This window comes from Physcomitrium patens, chromosome 9 (assembly GCF_059467195.1).
Source record: "Physcomitrium patens ecotype Gransden chromosome 9, ASM5946719v1, whole genome shotgun sequence".
In the NCBI taxonomy this organism is placed as follows: domain Eukaryota; kingdom Viridiplantae; phylum Streptophyta; class Bryopsida; order Funariales; family Funariaceae; genus Physcomitrium; species Physcomitrium patens.
Window position 1 is genome coordinate 17,195,144 of NC_143418.1, and position 19,212 is coordinate 17,214,355.

Consider the following 19,212-nt stretch of genomic DNA (forward strand, 5'->3'; position numbering starts at 1 on the left):
CGTGAACGACCGAGCACCATCCTCTCCGCGCGGGACCCACAACCACCACCACGGCGGCGCAAGGCGAGAGGGTTGTAATCGAGGGGCTCTTGGCCGAAAGGCACCAGACGGAGCGAGCGTGTACAGGTTAAGTGTGAATGCCACCCAGGACTCGTTCAGCCGCACGCAATGGCCGTGCGAGGTAGGGCTTGAGCGCCACTTCCACACGCCTCAGCTCGGCTGAAGCTATATCCATCTCCCATGAGCTTGAAGCGCAGAGATTGCTGTCAGCGGTGCGAGTCGCGTGCTATTCACGCGTGCATTAATGCATTCGTCGTTTCGGTTCGGTCAGAAAAGGACGAGACACCGAAATCGTGCGGCAGTCGCCATCGCCATGGAGGTGGAAACAGAAAGCTGCGAGCTTCTTGTCTCCTGGCCTTGGCTTTGAAGCTTTCAGGCTCTGCCTTCGCAGCCCTAATCGGGGTCACTTGACCTAATTCCAACCCATATTCCTAGACATTATGTGTGTGGTAGTTATGCTTCTTATTATGTACAAGTGCTATGCCATTGCATATTCAAATAGTTCTTAAGAATTGATTTTCTGTTTTGAGCTGGTTTTGTTTTATAATATAGATAGTTTTTGCTTGGTGATTTTAATAACTCTCAAAACTTTCAATAATTATAAAGCAAGATGTAGTATTGGTATCTGGTTTTAATTGAGGAGGTCTTCAATTTTAATCTGAAAATTTATCAAAAGTGTTTGAGACTAATTATATATATATATATAGACAATAGCAAATATTTTATAAGTTATTTGTTAGTGCATAACAATTTTTTCTTTTTCTTTAAAAATACAACAACTATGTGATGTAAGTTATCAAATCCTTGAATAAAAACATTAGTCCAATAAACACTTTAAAGATATAATACAAATTAAGTTCTGAATTACAATGCATATGTCTTTTGTTTCTTATTTTTTACTTGATTCTCATAGTGCATTTTAATAAAAAAATGAAATTATTTTATTGTGATTTAGAAATTTTTTTAATCTATTATTAAGAAAGATTATATTTTTCAAATAACATAATATGGAGATAATTTTGGTGCTATCATAAAAATCATATACATAATTAAAAAAAAAAAATTAAAGAATTATTGAAAGAGACAATATTTCTATTATAATTTGAGAGGCTTCTAAAAACAATTCATAATAGTACAATGTTTATATTAGTTGCTGTATAGAAAATAAAGACCTCCTACAACTGGATCTTGCAATTGGACAACTTTAGGCCATCAAATACAATTTTCATACTACCACTAGATCCTATACCCTATTTTAAACTTCCTATAGTTATTACAATTTTAAATTAAAAAAATCCACGTCAAATACTTTTAGACCAAAGAACCTCTTATATTTTATAGATAAGGACTTTGCATTACAAAAACCATTGATACTTTAAAGATAATTTGATCAACTCGAATAGAAGTTATCAATGGACAACTATTTGTATCCAAAGACATCATAGAAGAAACCAAACTATTAAAAGTAACATTAAAAGATCAAGTATCTAACATTGTCTTCAATATCATTTAATGTCCTTCAAATCTAATAATACTTAATCAACCTTGGTTTGAATTATACAATCTTAATATTAATTAGAAATTATAAAAAATTACTTTAATAATAAACAATAAATCTTTGATATTATCTTTTATTTCATATCAAAATTAATTGATAAAGACTTTATTATTTCAATCTAGATTGCAAGCAAGGTTTTAGAATTTGAAAACATAGATGGTAGCTATTTGTGACCCTTGTTGTAATGATTCGAGTTTTATTTCTATTAATATTTCTCAATTCTTCTTTCAAAATGTAGCTGTAATATAAGAATGAATTTAAATTATATAGGAATTATAAATTATTTTCTATCAAAGATATGAGCTGAGAGAAAACACTTTTAGATAAACGTGTACTTATAAATCTAACTTGAGTAAATCAAGATATTAAAGACATAACCTTAAATAGAATTTGACTTATTGTACAAAAATTAAAATTTTTGATTTTGTTCTATCAAACTTTTTTGATATACTAATCTTTCTATCCTTCATACTTGTAGTAATAAGACTTTTTGAATTTACTTGTGAGGTTGGTTTATTTGCTTCTTTCAATTGCACAACTTCATGGTATAGATATTGGCCCTTGTTGTTGACTTCTTCCACAGGCATAGAAATAATATTTTTATGGTTGAAATTGGTAATACATAAAAAATTTGTTCTAAAAAGATTGACAACTTTATGAAGATCTATAATAGTTGCAAATCCATTCTCACTTCTATCAAATATAGGATCTATATTCTTTTCTTTCCATCTATATAATAGACAATTTTAAAAAATCCATAAACCAAATCAGAAGAAGATAATTTCCAATTTTAAATAAAAATTTCTACAAAGAGATGTAATCGACATATTTTAAGAAAAGTTTCAATATTAGAAAAAAAAACATTAATTTAAAGCTAGATAATTCATAATCTTTAAACACATCAATAGAAAGTAGAATAATCTATCTACTTCTAAAACAAAATAAATATAATAAATTAGTAATTTTATCATACTATTAAGGATATGAATAATAATAGTTATAAAATAAAAATAAAAATACACATTTATTTCACTAAAAGAGAAAAAGTAGATAACTATAAAATAAATGTAGAAATAAAATTAAAATAACTATTGTTGAATGCAAAAAGAACTACAAATATTTGAACTAGCATAGAATACAAAAAAAGGCTTTAACAAAAGTAAAGAAGATCTCTCCTTTGCTTCTATATCTACTATCTACTAAAGAACTATGTAACAATGTCACATAAATCATGTGATATGTGTCCAACTTATAGATAACATGTCTAATTTGTAGAAAAATATTTGACATCTCTATGTCAAAGAAAAGAAATAAAAGTATATAATTAAACATGTGAAATGTGTCTCAAAGAAAGTTGGATAAATAAATAAATAAATAAATATATTCAAGAAGAAATTGGAATGGATATTGTGAAAGATGACAGAGCTACAAATCTTTGAAACCGAACTAGAAGCAAAAAAGGAATTGATAAGAGTGAAGAAGGCCTCACATTTTTTTTTATATGTATTATTTAATTAAAAAATAATATGGCAATTTTCTATAGGTCATTCAACATGTGACCAATTTATAAAAGATGTCTCTAATTTACAAGGCAAGTTTATAATATATATACTATATGGCTAATTTATATAACAAATGGCCAAGTTGTAATACATATAGTTAACATGTGTAGTACGTAGTCAATTAGTTAACAAAGTATTCAACCTATTAATCACCTACAAATATTTAAAAATTTAAATCTATATCTATGAAGTTTTTTTGTAAGATATTAACAACTTTATTTATTTCTACATAAATTTTTTTATTTAAGTAAATACAAGTATTAATATACCTATATATATATATATATATATATATATATATATCTTTGATAATATTCTTTTTTTAGAAACTAGTTCTACAATGAGCATTGATTACATGTTGAAAAAGCCTAAGATGTCAAAAATTATATTTGCTCTATACTTTGATTTTTTGATTTTTGATTTTTTTTTCATTTGAAGATAGTTGATAGATCTTTTCAACTATTAATAATGTCACATATTGAGGCAAGAATATTACCTTGCCATTTGATGTTTGTTAAGGCGTGCATAACTTCTTTTCAACACAATATTTCAAATATGATCAAAAGTGTTTTTTACTTCTAATAATATCACCAAAAATTGAGAGTCACTTCCAAGGTTATTATATCAAATGCATTGTATCTCACCATTTATTTAAAAAAGAACATACTATTCTTAAAAAATCTTTAATTTTTTTATGTTGTTTTGATGGTTGTGACAATCTAAATGGCTTGTTTGGTAATTCAACAAAAAATAGCTCTTACATTAAATCTCTTCGTTATTAATTTTCTATTTTTTAAATATCTCAAAAATAAAGAAAATTACAAATAAAATAAAAATAAAATAAATTATTTATTGAACCTACTTTGCTTCATAACAAAAAGTATTTTTGACTCTTTTTCTTTGTTTGATAAATGTCATCAATTATAAGCATCAATATTTTTTATTGCATTTACAAAATTCTTAGATGGCTTCCATATGCATTTATTAATATCATATTTATACCAATATACAAGCTATTCTAACCTATTTTAGCAATATCTTGCATCGAAGACTTTTTCTACATCAAATTCTAGATAGTTATTTATTTTCATAAGAGAAGATGATATTTGTCTTGTTTCTAAAATATCAATTATTATATACAGCTCAAGAAGAGATACATAGAATATAAGATGAATCTTTATAGAATTTTCTAGGTATAATTGATATGCAATCAAATTGACTTGTTTGAAAATATAAAATGATTCAAATTGGTAGTAATCTTTATTGTCAAAAGAACAATAATCTTGATATTACAAAAGAGTAATTATACCTTATTGCTAATGTAGAATTGAAGTTATTCTTTGTAATAGATATGTGCATTAATATATATATATTTTTTTTAAACTTGACTTATATCTTCATTTTTGCATATGGCTTTGAGAAAAAATTAGAAAAATCTTCCATCACATGATAATTAAATTTTAAAAAGTTAAAAGTATCAAATTATGAATAAATTTCATACTTAGCATAAAAATGTAAATGCTGAATAGAAGAATATATCATGTTATTATATGCAAATTCAATTAATGGCAAATTTTTTTTCAAATAATCTTGATAGTAATTAATGGTACATCTCAAATATTGTTCTAAAACTTAATTCTCTCATTCGGTTTGTCTACAAGTTGAAGATAAAAGGCTACAAATAATTTTATATCCACCTTTAATATTTTAAAAATATTTTTTCAAAACTTTTTTATAAATTGAATATCTCTATTTGATATAATATTTGCCCACAATCTATGATAGCAATAAATATCATTAAAAAAATATAATTATTTTTTTTATTTATGCTAACTTTTATAGATAATACAAAATGTATCATTTTAGTAGAAAAATCCACTGTCATAAACATAGACTCATAAAAACTTAATATTAGAAGATTGTTTATAAAATATAGACAAGCAAATAATCATAATTGTTTTGATAAAGGTGGTAGTTGGAAAATTCTATAAGATTAATGATGAGGATTTTTTTTATCTTGAAAAATATCACATAATTATACAATGTTTTTAATTTTCTTTTACATTTAGTGCCTCTAAAACTTTCTTATCATCAAATCCAAAATTTTATTGTATCCAAAATTTCCTACAATTAGAAAATTGTGACAAGTTTAAAAAGCATGTGATTGTACTTCATCTTCTAGAACACACAAGCATCTTTTAAAACAAAAAAGCTTGTCCTTGAATTCAAATTTAGAATTATCATAAGTTTTAAAGGAAAGAAGATCTTGGTTTTATTTAATTAGTCAAGAAGTTATATAATCAAAGATATAAGATATCTATTCTTCATTGTAATCTTTTTGAGTCTTTAATTATCTATATATATTTGCAATGGTTTATTTTTTCTTCCTTTATAAACAAGATAGATGCTTCTACTAGAGATTTTAAGTAGCATATGAAGTTTTTGGCCAAGTTCTTATCAAATTTTTCCTTAAATAAAGTCAAATCATTTTGAATAAGTTGTAGATTTGTCCAAATGGATATTGAGTTTATTATATAAAATCAATTAAGAAATCATAAAGGAGATATTTTAAAAGAATATTTTATATTTGTTTTAGAAATATCTTAGTAAACCTTTTATTGGCTTGAAATAATGCTTATAGACTTTTTACCTTTAAAAATAGATGTAGCATAAATAATAAAAGATGATCTTTTTTTTTACATCATATATAAAAGCTTTTTCACCTAAATAGAAAGTTCTGATTGTATTAAACTTATGACTTTTTACTTTATTAGCAAAAATCTTAATTATGCAATAGAAGAAATTAAGATTATAAAAAATCCAATTTATCAAAGGATTTTTTTTAATAACAATAAATCTAAAATAAGTAGGTTAAAAAAATTAATAATATTAGATATCATTAAATATTTATAATAATTTTTTATTATCTTTACAAAAATTATTTCTTGGATAATATCTCCCAAAGACAAAAAAAAAAAAAAAAAAAAAAAAACTATGACTTTTACATGTACAAACTTGATTTTCTTTAGTAAGAATATATTATGTCTTTTGGTAAATTCTTCATGTAAAAATAAATTAAAACTATTAAATCTAGTAAGGTAGAGGCTTTGTGATTTCTATATCTTAAATAAACATATATTATAAAACAAAGTGATGGTTTGAGGAGAAAATATGACCTTTATTAAGTATTACCCAAGTTTTTATTTTATAGTTTCTATTATAATTTTAAAAAAATTATTTTCTAACACATTGTCTTTTTTAATAACCATATTCTTTATTTTGTAGTTGTATTACTTATTTAGATAATACTGAGTAGTATGTTTAGATTTTCTATAATATAAGCATAATTCTTTTTAACAACCTTGAGTCTTTTTTTACTCAATGAGAGATTTAAAATGAATAATATTAAATTTTATTTTTTATAATTTTAAATGTATGTATTAAAAATATATTGATATTTTCATTAAATTACAAAGATGTTGAAGCGTATTTATACAACTTTCAAATCAGAATCCAAAAAATTTATTGTCACACTTCACAACAAAGTCAATTATTTGGCTAAATATTTGAAGATATAATAAGTTCAACATCAATTTTTTAAAATTAATATTGCAATCTATATAAAAATTAGCTAATAAGTGCAACATCATGCCACTTAATATTAATTGCAAGGTGTTACATTTATAAAAATATATTATAATATATTATAATATTTTTGACTTAAAATATGAATCTTGTTGGTTGTAATAAAAATTGTATCATGTTTTCTATATATAAATTAAAAATTTACCAAAAAATATCTATATTATCTAATAATAAATTATATTTTTCAAAAAAAGATAAAAATCATAATAAAATTGAATATGAAAGTAGTGTTTCAATAAACCTAACTTATAATCTTAAAGTTAAATAATTTTGAGTTCAAAGTTCACTTATCAATTAAACTTGATTGATGAATCTTTGAAAGTTTGATCATATACCATCAAACTTCTCAAAAAAGACAATTCTTATTTCTTTAATACCTAAATAATGTTCTAATAGAAAAATAATAATATAATTTGATGTAGATGATGAGGTGGCTCTAATAATTTTTATATCTTTACTCAAGCTAATCTTAATATTTCTTGTGGTGGTGGATTGAATTAATGCATTGTAAGCATTAATTCTTTCATTTACTTTTGCATTTGTACTATTGCATCATTCATTTTAATAATCTCTATGAATAATTTAATCAAAAAATGATAAAATTTAATAAAATTTAATATGTAATAATATAATAATAAGCTCTATTAATAATTCAATAGAAAAAAAGATTTCTAATATTACTTGAAATGAATTGAAGAAAAGACTCAAGAATAAAGAAATTTCTAAGATTAATATTACTTTAGAATTGAGTAATCTATAACTTCTAATATTTTTATTTCTAATATATATATATATATATATATATATATATATATATATAAATGTATTCTCTTTTTAATTAAAAAGATACAAAGCTTTCATATTGTAAGTATATTTTGATGAATTTATTAATAATAAGGTTTTGCTGAATATAATTAAACATATAAGTTGTGTTTCAAAAAAAGATGATATAAAAAAAATAAGAAAATATGTATTCAAGAAAAAATTGAAATGACTATTGTCAAAGAGAATAAAACTATAGACACTTTAAACTAGATTATAAGCAAAAAAAAGAGTTAGTAAGATTGTGGACAGTTTTTCTCTTGCCTCTTCATACATTGTCTAACTAACAAATCACATGACAATATTTTATAAGTCATCCAACATGTGTCTAACTTGTAGGACATGCCTCTAACTTACAAGGCAAGTTTCTAATATATATGCCACATAGCCAATTTTTACAATAAGTGGCAAACACATGGCTAGCTTGTTGGCTAAGTTTTTAACCTATGAATCAAACACTTTTAAAGTCAAATTTGCATTTATGAAGCTTCTCCACAAGATATTATTAAATTTACTTATTTCTATCTAATTCCTTTTATCTAAGTAAATATTAGTATAACACTAACTCTTCTTATCATCATAATTACTAACACCAATATTGAAGTCTATGATATTTAAAAGATGTAATTTTTTAATAAAATTTGATAAATTATTATTATTATCATTATTATTTAAATCTCTATAATTTTTTGTATATATTTAGAATATAATAAATATATCTTTGTAGTAGCAAAACCTATCTTTTAACATATAATGATATAAGGCTTAATTTCTATGATGTTAATAAATTTACAAACTTTTGCAAGTAAATAATATTTTTTAAATAATTTATTTAGATACTTTTAAAAATTGGTTGCTATTTAAAATATAAAATTTCTAAAACTTTTTGTAAATGTTATAAGAAGTTGATTGCTTATATTTTTTTTATTATTGGATGATCCTTTCTAAATTCACCATTTTCATGTTTTAATGTAATTATTTTCAACTTTTGACATTGTCTAATATGTTTATAATTGCAAATTTTTTGTAAGATGAATTTCTTATCAACAATCACTGCCTAACAACCAATTGTTTGTAAAATACAAGTTTAATATTAAGAAGAAAGAACTAAACCTAGATATAGAAATGTATCCTATCATTGCCAAATACTTTGACAACTATCAGAACTATTTTGTTAGTTTCAAAATCCAAAAAATTTAGAGACCATAGTTGAGGTTGCTAAATGCCTCACTAATAATCATTGCAATTCAAAAACATGACTTTTACAGATTTAAATTTAGCTACTCATTTTAATATGCATCTAGATGAACGAACCATTTTAAAAATAAACTTGGGCTGTAAATCCCAAACCTGCATATTTTAAATTGGAAAACAATCCACTGCAATAGAAGGCTGGTAGTGATTTGCAACCCCGGCCTCCAGAGATCCTAATGGAGGTCCCTGGAAAGACGGGGTGGAACAACCATGCGGACTCCTAAAACCACATCAAGGCACCAAAAACTCAAGGTATCAATACCAGGGAATTACAACGTCTGCGTGACATTGTGATTCCTGCCATGTCAATGATTGTGGTGGCAGTTAAGAAGTCGCCACTTATACTGAACCTCAGCAACAGTCACAAGCAACCAAAAACTATACTATTTGCAATGTGTCTATTCACTCGGAGCCTCCTATCACCAGTCCTTGGTCGCCTAATTTTGCAACGACGCCACTAGCGCGGTAACTGTGTCCTGGCGTAGCTAATTTGACTAGCTACATTTACGTTAGCATCCAAGGCTTGCTCGCTTTGGTAACTCGGGTGGCGGACTAGACAAACTTTCCAGAGCCCACCTCCCTCGTCTTCCTCGTGTCTCGGAGGCCGCTCTCCCTTGACCCAATCATAGGCCGCCAATTGTGCAGCAGTTTTCCTCGGGAACTTTCTCATGACTTTTCCGTCAGGGGTGTGGAATCTAGTAATTATTGACCTCACACCATAGTTCTCACCCGGTGCAAAAGATTGGGGGAGTGAACAGAAGTGCGAGGCTTTGAGCCACAGGGACGATGGATGTGTGGTGGTGAGATCTCTCTCTGGTGACGCTTTACAGCTACTGGGACCTCCATAATGCCGCAGGGTGAGGTCCAAACTTAGACGCACTCGAGGCATCGTTGTTAATAAGCCTACTGGTTCAATCGACCAGCGAGCTACAAGTTCCAATGCCATAAATTCCTTTCCGGCGGTGGAACATTGTAATGTGGTTTGAATTGGGTGGGAGGTGATTCGTGATGATTCTGGCTTTTCATGCATCAAGCGAACAATGTCAGGTGAAGTCGGAGGATGGGAAACCCTCGGTGTTAAATTCCTGAGGACAGCGAATGAAAGTTCGAGGTGTTGCTTTGTATAATGCTGCACGGGATGACTGATGGTGAAGAAATCGATTTGCTGAAAATACTTGTGCGGCTGGTCATGCGACTCTTGGAAATCTATACAATACTGACTAGTTGACCCAACTCGTGACGATGTTGAAGCAGCTTCCGTCAAAACCGCAAAGAGACTTTACGATTACAATTCATTGGTAGCTTAGACTTGAGCTTCTTCACCTTGTTACGAGGTGACACCAAGTTGATAACTTCCGATTCCCTCATTAACATCATACATGAAGAATATTAAAAGATGAGAGGATTATCTCAACTTAACCTGCTCCGATAACGAGAATAAAGAATTAAAAGTCACTATGAAATCCACTACTAAGCGACTGCACATTGTCGCAGTTACTATATCATCAATAGTTAGTTGTTACAAACAGTAAAACGCAGCGTGATTGCTAAGAAAGTACTGGTGAAGTGAAGCCTTGCAACGATTGGTAGCGAGGGAGAGATTGCTGACGAGAGCTATCTATCACCGCGAGAGAGCGCGTGGGACAGTCCACCATCGGACAACTTTACCTGACTCACGGTTGTCAACGCCAAGTAATGTTGGAGTAAACACGCGGTAAGGCACAGATCAGTTGCAGTAAACTCCGCTGGAGGCATCCATCTTCTCAGTGAACAGCCTTTGGGCCCCTTTCTGGTTTCCATTTGATCCTCGGTAAGAATATAGTGGGAGTGATTGTTGATGGAGGTGGAGGTTTCCACTTCCCAAGCCTGGGTCCGCAGTAACAGGAGACAGCTACCACTGAAGACAGCAACTGAAATTCGTAAGCCAGCTATCCAGCTAACTAGCCATCCTTGCAGGGTCCAGCAGTTTGCCCTGGAGGTTCTGCATTTGCTTCTCTCTTCTTCCAGGTGCGATCTTCGTCTGCCGTTTTCTGATCTGTACGCCACTGACAGTACTAAGTGTTTAGGGACATTCCGACATGCGTCAGTCGTCTCACCTGCCTGCACTACTTGCATTCTCGTCTGCTTCCGGGGTTGGGACGAAAACGTCGAAGAACGAGTTGGCGCTGCTGGTGCGTGTTTTTGGTAGGGGTTGGATGTTTTTGTCTTTCGCATTGCGACATCGTGAAGTCAACCGAGGGAGGATTTTGCTACTCCCGTCAGCTTTGGACTCTCGGTGATGGCGGCGCCGAGCGTGGATTGAAAGCAGTCAGGAGTAATGCGGGGGGGGGGGGGGGGGTTTAGAGACAGAGGGAGAGGTTGGAGTGGGATTGAAGTTGTGAAGTTAATCCTGGGGTGGTGCTGTACATCGTTGCAAATTCATGAATATTGACACAGCACCACTTGCATTGCGCTCAGCGTTTGGGCAATGTCATGGGAAGGAGGTGTGTCTTGCGGGTGCACCTTAGAAATCTTCTTCCTGTGTCGCGACTGGCGTGCCAAATTGGCGAGGGCAGGAAGGGTAGACTAGAGAACCAGTGCAATAGAACTGGAAGTGAAGTCGGTGGTCGCGTGGATTGACCTCCAAAACTGTTCTGCGCTCCGTTTGCTTGCCCCGTAGTCGACGTGGGGTCACCGTGAGATCCGCCCTTTCCTTGTGCAGTGTTGTGTTATTTTTGTCATATTTCTGTGTCTTTCTCATCAGTCGTTTAACTGAAATATCGGGACACAGCTTGTGGGTTCCAATCACGAATTACAACGTGATTGCCCCCTCTTGATCTGGTAGCCACTGTTCCATGTGTGGTGAATTCCAACTCCCAATACCGCCTTTTACGCAAAGGACTTTCCCTCTCGAAAACTTAGTGCTCTCGTGGTCATGACCAGCCTCGACCCACTTCCTGGATTGTATCACTCTGTGCCGTTGCATTGGATTACGTAACGTGAGCATTGTAAGGGTTAGTCACGTAACTACGGTAGCCTTCATCGTCTCTTGCAGTTGAAGCGATTTCTTTGATGTCCTGACTCTCATACTTTACTATTTTCGTCAGTGCCTTCTGTTAGATTTGTCTTCGTCGTCTTTGATTCTCGTCATTATTCATTTCGATAAAGTAAACGTGCTCTTCCCTTGTTAGCCTCTTTGTTTCTCAACCTATGTCTGGTAAATCCTGGCGTTGTGTATGGGAATGTTTCCTTCAAACGTCTCTGTCTCTCACCACCACCTGTTTGCTACAGCTCTTATGCTCTGGCGTCACTGTCTCCGTGAAAATTAACTTCAGTCATGGACAGTTTCTTCCCCGATTTAGGTTACACCTAACGCTGGCTGGGTTGGTGTGTGTGTGTGTGTGTGTGTGTGTCAGATCCTGGACATAGATTGAGAAATGTTGCTACAAGCCTGTCCATTGCAAACTACCGTCTCCTTGTACGGTCTAACATTTTACCAGGTTAAGTGTTGCTTTGGGTCCGCTTCATGTGCGGGAGGATTGGGTGAAGGAATTTTTATAGAAGACTTTGCTGCAACGAAGCATTGGTTTTGGCAATAGCTAGGTCAGGACTTGGGACATGCAGGAAAGGACATCAGGGTTCCGGTTGCATTGGACGATGCATTGCGAACTCAACCACGTAGCGTGCTTCCGAGCATAATTTTAGTTTCGCAACAGGAATAGCAAAGTGGGTTGACAGCGGAGTGGCAAGAGATCGCCGATTTTAACCGTGAGGAAGTATTAGTTGGCTTCGCTATGGGAGGAAATTTGACCGTCTGAGACAGAATATTACAGCAATGCCGCGAATTTGATCTTAAGTGTTGCCGTCACTAGAAAGGCGACATGGTTCCGTGGGGGCAGAATCCTAATAGCACTGAATCTCGTGATCTGACCCATGTGCTGCTGAGTCCTAGGATGGGAGATGATGCGAAATCTCCCCTAAACCGCAAAATGCCGAACTTAAAGAACTGTGGAGACTTGAAGGCATGCCCCGTCATTAACTTGTTCAGAGGGGACGCTTGTTTGGCTGAGGACGCAGGTGACACAGGAAATGGCGGATTTCACAAACCTGCCAGTTGCAAAACTCTTAGGGTGGAGCAGTCGCGGATCTTCAGCGACCTTTACAACTCTTTCTTACATTTAGCAGAACTTTTAGCAGGGCTTGCTCGGCAACTTAGTACGCAGAAGAAGAAAGGATCTAAACACTCCGCTTTCTACATCTTCGCTGGCCTTGCCTTCATGTTCCTTCTCATCAAGGTCTCCTCATTCGGATGGTTTGCTGCTCAAACGCTCTCCAGTTCCTCTAAGGTATCCACATTTATTCTTCTTTTCGGCTCTCACTTAATTAGACCACCGAGAGCTCTTTCAGTGAGCACATTGAACTCTTGGGTTCTGATTCTTCGAAGTATATTAAGAGCAGAATCCATGTGCGGTTTTTTTCCTGCAGGTACCAGATGACACGAAAGTGATGCTCCAAGCTGTTAAAGTCGAGTCCAATGAAGCTAAGTACGGGCATGAATCACAAATACTCGTAGATACTTCGGCTGTGTCAATACCGTCACAGGAACATACTGCAGTGAGTAAAGATGTGGGAGGTGTTTTGGATAGTAACCTGTGGGCCAAGCCCAACAGCGATTCTTATCACCAATGCATAGACCGTCCTAAGGGCTACAAGCGTAAGTGCAGTTGTTGATTAGCCTTGTTTATGAAGTGGGTTTGTCATATTGATGTTTGACAAGGGAGTGGTGTGTGACATTGTTAGCACATGTGCCTTATGAATTTTCTCTCTTTCATTGAGCATGACTTGCTTTGCCATGCAGACCCAGGTAACAATACCAACGGATATCTGTTAGTCAATGCTAATGGCGGTCTCAACCAAATGCGAGGAGGAGTAAGTAGCTGACTGGTTACGCCGTCATTTCATTAGTTATTAGATACATTGTGTTGACAGAGAAAGTTACTTTTCTTCATATGAGGGTTTGGTGTTTTGCTCATTTTTAAAATAACTCTTTGCAGATTTGTGACATGGTAGCGATTGCCCGGCTGATGGATGCGACACTAGTTGTACCTGTTCTCGACCACAGCTCCTTTTGGGCAGATCCGAGGTGCGCACTAACTTCACTTCACGATTAGCCATTCTGTCAAGGATTCGTAAACAAATCTTTCATAGTTTGAGTGTACTAGATCAACTTTAGAGATTTGTGTTTCTTTGCACTGTCTGAACATTTGTTACCCGTGGCAGTGAGTTCAAGGACATTTTTGATGTCAAGCATTTCATTGAGTCTCTCCAAGAAGACGTCCACATTGTGGAGGCCCTGCCTGCTTCGATGGCTGGCATCGAGCCCATGATGAAAGCCCCCGTCTCTTGGTCAAAGGTGGGCACTTGTAAACCCTTTTCTTCACCATCATACCTGAAGGTGTGTGAATGATTCTCTGTTATAGTTGATGAATTGTCCATTGAGATAGCTGAATTGGTGTGAAACTCACCATTGAGTGGTTTTTCTTTTCTGCAGGCGTCATACTACAAAGATGAGCTGGTGCCTCTCCTCAAGCAGCATGAAGTGCTGTCATTCACACACTCTGACTCGCGGCTTGCGAACAATGACTTGCCTGATGAGGCGCAGCGCCTTCGTTGCCGGTCCAACTATGTTGCCCTCAAGTATGCTGACCCCATCAGCAAATTATTTCAAACGTTAGTCAAGCGATTACGAAACGATGGCCCTTACATTGCACTCCATCTTCGGTAAACTTCCAGTCCACTAATCTTCGCTCTCCGGATCTTACATCTGATCATTTTATGTTATGGGTACACCCCACGATTCTTGAGCTGATCTGTGATGAGAGGTGGTTATGGTGGATTTCAGATATGAGAAGGACATGTTGGCATTTACCGGGTGTGTGCACGGACTATCGGCTGACGAAGGTGAGGAACTTAGGCAGATGAGGTACTCGGTCCCGCATTGGAAGGAGAAGGAAATTGACAGTGAGCTGAGGCGGAAGGAAGGGGGTTGCCCTCTCACTCCTCACGAGACGGGGCTTCTGCTGAAGGCGCTCGGCTACCCTGCGTCGACCAAGATATATATAGTGGCAGGGGAGATTTACGGTAATGGAACGAAGGATGCGTTGAAGAAGATTTTCCGCAATGTGTACGATCACATGACGCTCGCCACAGAATCAGAACTGGCGCCTCTCAAGAGGTTTCAGAATCGCTTGGCAGCGTTAGATTATATGCTAGCGCTAGAGAGCGATGTGTTCGTGTATACCTACGATGGGAACATGGCCAAGGCTGTGCAGGGGCATCGCCAGTTTGAGGGCTATCGGAGAACAATCAACCCCAACAGGTACCAATATGTCTTCATTTTGTAAAAAAAATGTTTGCTCTTTTATCTGGGATCACAGGCAACAACAGACATTACCTGCTTGAAGTCACACCTGATGAAGAATATTTTGTGTGCGGCTGGTGTGTGCAGGGAAAGTCTTGTGAGGCTCATAGACGAATACGAGAATAAAACAATTTCTTGGGAGATTTTCCAAACTGAGGTTCGCAACATCCACTTGGACCGCATAGGGGCGCCGCACTACAGGGAAGCGGGGGAATCTCCCAAACTGGAGGAGAATTTCTATGCCAACCCTTTCCCAGGTTGCATCTGTGAGCAAGAGAGTCATCAAAATGATGAGGATAAGCATGAATCCAACCGTCGGCTCCTCAGACATTCTTAGCATCCACATCTCCTGGTAGTTCCCACCCAACACCCCCCCCCCCCCCCCCCCCCCCCCCCCCCGTTGTGTAATGTATAATAAATTTTCCAAAAGGGCAGTAACTTGCCTGCGTTGAGAGTGAAGAAGTGGGGCAGGAATTCGTAGCCAGGACTTGCTACAACTAAGCAAACTGCCGCTTCTGGTTCCTATTCCTCACACCCAACTATTTTTGTAGCTCGTAGAAAGAATAAGAAATGAAACCACCATTCTCAGTCGCAGTATGTAATTGTATGTCTGAGCTGAATTGTCCCTTAAATTATTTTTGATCCCCGGATTATATCCACATGACTGATACAGTCACTGTGGTGCCCGATGCGCATTCGAAAACTACGGAAGATCCAACCTCCTGGTGGAGTTTTGCGTGGCGACCTGCAACTGTTGAAGTGAACAGTTTTCATCACTCAGGAGTCCCGCGCGTGCATTATTCAATGACTGGATAAACCCTCACTACCAGTCATTGCAAATAACAAAGATACCTGAAATATTGACGTTGCCTAGTTGCAATAATCGTGCCAATTCTACTTATTCATCTAAAAAACTCTCATCAGAATACCCTCTTTGGTCTGTTTTTTTTCTTAAGTTTGCAACAGAGGTACTTAGAAGAAATGTATTACATCACAGAACAAAGCATAAGCTACTACAGGAGCAATAGATCAATAAAGGGAACATGATGATCTAACCATTATTTACACAGTAATGTTCTCAAGATGCTCACAGCCACACTAGTTCCATCCTCGCCTTCAAGCTTCACACTCAAGGAAGAAGCGCAGAGCTTCATCTCCACGCTACGGGCTTCCCTAATTGCAGCTGATATCACTTTCACAGCATCGTGGAAATTCTCAGAGGAGGACATGTCAGGCATAAGGAGTTGAGGTGTTAAAGACTGCGGTGCAACTCTAAGCCATGTCATACGCTCCGCCCAGTAGAATTGGTCTAACACAAATGGACAGATAATCTGCGGGGTGCCTGCTCTCAAGCAAGCTGCAGTGGTGCCGCTACCACCGTGATGAATTGCTACCGAGCAGTGAGGAAGTAGCCACAGATAAGGGACAGAGCCTGAGTAGCAGAAGAGGCGACCATTGAAGCAGCACAATCCCTCCTGCAAAAGATTTCTCTTCTGCTCTGCTTCTAAATACTGAGTTGAAAGGTTCTCGTCACATAACTCGGTGACCTCGAGATCAAGAGGCGGATGACCGGCAGTGAAAAGAATCGCTGAACTATCAGTTGCCTCCAAAACAGCTTTAAGAACTTTTAACATAGACCCTGGTCGTTCTAAGAAGCCCATGTTTCCTGTTGAACTAAACCCTAAAAATATCGGCCGATCATCTTTGTTTTCAGATTCATCAAATTTGTGCTCTGAAAGGAAGTGACCCAGCTTTACAGGTGGTTTGTAGCTCCGCTTCTTCGTGCTGCCTGCAAAGATCTCAAGTTGAGGATTTTCTTCTGGGTTACATTCTAATTGAAAATTATGAGTAGAAAGGGTCGTCTTCTTTACAGCCTGTATAGATTGCTTACCATGTTGTAATGTTTCAGTCACCAAACACGACTGCCTAACTACAAGGTCCAAGGGTGCTCCCCTAAAGCTTGCAGGTCCTTTGAGGCTCTTCGGCTTGGCTTGAACTACCGACAATCCGGGATTGACCTCAGGCGCTACGTCCCACTCCAGTGGGGTAAACCAAAATCCGCATACGCTAATGCTACTTGGCCAATACGCAGGGCATTCCACCACCTGTGAACTGGATTCACAAACACTTCAAACAACAATATGATTATGAATCAAACATAACTGATGAGGTGAGCGAAAGAAGTGTCTTACCGCTCCTCGAGGAATCATGCCATTCGCACACTAAAAATATAAAAACAGTCATCGGGCAAGAGCAAGGATATGTGCACGACCTGAAGCCATACAAGAGGTGAGGCGCCTGCGGCCACTCGTATACAAGCGGGAGGTCTGTGACAGGATCTGTAAGCGGGCAAGCGCTAAGATGGAGCCGGTGCAATCGCCACTCTGCCCAGCGATCCGTAAACAGGGGCCACATCCAATGCATTACCTCTTTCCACCCCACTTCTCCTGGCGCAGCCTCCTGGAGTCTTCTGTAACATGGCGGACCTAAACGATTCTCAATTCAAGTAATGCAATCGATTACGATGAGCTGGAGATCGATGAAATTGAGGGGCCAAGTGCAAAATCCAGGCATTACCTGTACAACAAGGGGTGCGCCGCGCGAAAACGTCTTTCAAACGAGGAGGGAGCGCTGTATGGCACCACGTAGGGAGCCAGGACCGTGCACGGCACTCGGTAGAGCTCCGCCAAGTGCCATCCTTCAAGAGCAAAAAAATTGAAAATCACAGCGTTGCCCTCAGCGTCATCCGCTGCTCCCATGACAGAATCCATTGCCGTAAGACATTCTTCTCGAAGTTCCATCTCCAGAGCTTCTCTCAGCTGTCTATCGTCATCCTCCGAAGCACCCGACGAGTGGCCAATTTCTGCCTCCGAAGAAGCTGCGGTGCGTCCGGGAAGCACCGGCGGAGCCGATACTCCCACAAACGCAACCCCAGATCGTGCCAAACGAGTTTCCAAATCGCGGTGCGCTTCATGAGTGATAAACGTGATGCTTGCGCTTCGATCGGCCCTGGCTAAGCTGTCTGCCACCACCGCCACAGGCAATACATCGCCGCGTGTGCCGAATGAGAACACCGCTACTCGCCGCTTCTTCATTTCTGACAGCCCACATCAAGCTGACGCATTTGAAGCTCGCACGATAAAAAAGAAAAAAAAGAAAAAAAAGAAAAAAAAAGACTTGTGGGCCAAACTCTATTCACGCCGGCGACCTCGAAACGACAAAATTCCTCGGCAATCACACACAGCGTCTTCGTCTGCTGTTTGTGTCAGTACCTGCCTCTTGGCGCCAACTTGAAATGGATCAAACCCAATAATCAGGGTTGATCTCAGCACTTGGATGCATAGACATAGAGTCCAAAGTTTGGATTCATCGAAGGGTACCTTGGATACGTAGTTCTTCACTTTTGAATTCCAAACACGACTTTTCTCACTTGCAATTCTTATCGCATATGACGAGAGGAACTACGCAGTAGTACAATTCCAGAACTTTGCGGGATTTTGTTTGTAATAGCTTTGAATGATTCTCTTGGGTCGAACCATTTTAGAATCTAACAATAAAAAAATAAAAAATAAAATTATGGTAAATAAGAGAACGTGGAGTTGTTTGCACCATGGATCAAGAGATTGTGACACAGACAAGATTGCGAAGGCACGGGCCATCTGGGCCGTCATGGATTGCCTGAAGTGATAATTTCGAGCACAAGGATGCAGGAGCAGCTTAGAATCAGATGCGGAGCATTCAATAATTCGGGATCAGGCTGCAAATCATGAAGCTCACGTGAAAAAACGTTGCCCCGGGTAATCAACGATGCACTTAAAATGCAGCACTATCGTTGAAGCTCCTTCGAGAAGCCCAAAAGGAGAAGGAAAAGATAAAGAAAAGGGAGCGAGAGAAAGAGAGAAGTGGAAGTT

General features: G+C 36.2%; 2 protein-coding genes across 13 annotated transcripts; one reads left to right on the forward strand and one right to left on the reverse strand.

The window, feature by feature from the left end:
• Positions 1-10,722: 10,722 nt before the first annotated feature.
• Positions 10,723-15,898, forward strand: LOC112286596 (O-fucosyltransferase 35). The gene is made up of 9 exons (XM_024528591.3): positions 10,723-10,908; positions 12,297-13,226; positions 13,366-13,594; positions 13,739-13,809; positions 13,935-14,023; positions 14,161-14,293; positions 14,432-14,661; positions 14,783-15,259; positions 15,389-15,898. The coding sequence occupies exons 2-9, from the start codon at positions 12,762-12,764 to the stop codon at positions 15,636-15,638; spliced, it is 1,944 nt and encodes a 647-aa protein (XP_024384359.1). The 5' UTR covers positions 10,723-10,908; positions 12,297-12,761; the 3' UTR covers positions 15,639-15,898.
• LOC112286597 (sterol 3-beta-glucosyltransferase UGT80B1) lies at positions 15,419-18,777 on the reverse strand. 12 transcript variants are annotated; one of them, XR_016504877.1, is made up of 7 exons: positions 18,574-18,714; positions 17,879-18,398; positions 17,574-17,771; positions 17,193-17,428; positions 16,358-17,090; positions 15,745-16,052; positions 15,419-15,565 (listed from the first exon to the last, which is right to left on the reverse strand). XR_016504877.1 is itself a non-coding variant. In XM_090253319.1 (6 exons), the coding sequence occupies exons 2-5, from the start codon at positions 18,394-18,396 to the stop codon at positions 16,360-16,362; spliced, it is 1,668 nt and encodes a 555-aa protein (XP_090109445.1). In that variant the 5' UTR covers positions 18,397-18,398; positions 18,574-18,714; the 3' UTR covers positions 15,658-16,052; positions 16,358-16,359. The 12 variants fall into 12 exon arrangements, 10 of the variants coding, with proteins under 10 accessions (XP_090109445.1, XP_090109442.1, XP_090109440.1 ...); XR_016504876.1 differs by having other exon boundaries at positions 16,358-17,428; XM_090253319.1 differs by lacking the exon at positions 15,419-15,565 and having other exon boundaries at positions 15,658-16,052; positions 17,193-17,413.
• Between the last annotated feature and the right edge of the window lie 435 nt (positions 18,778-19,212).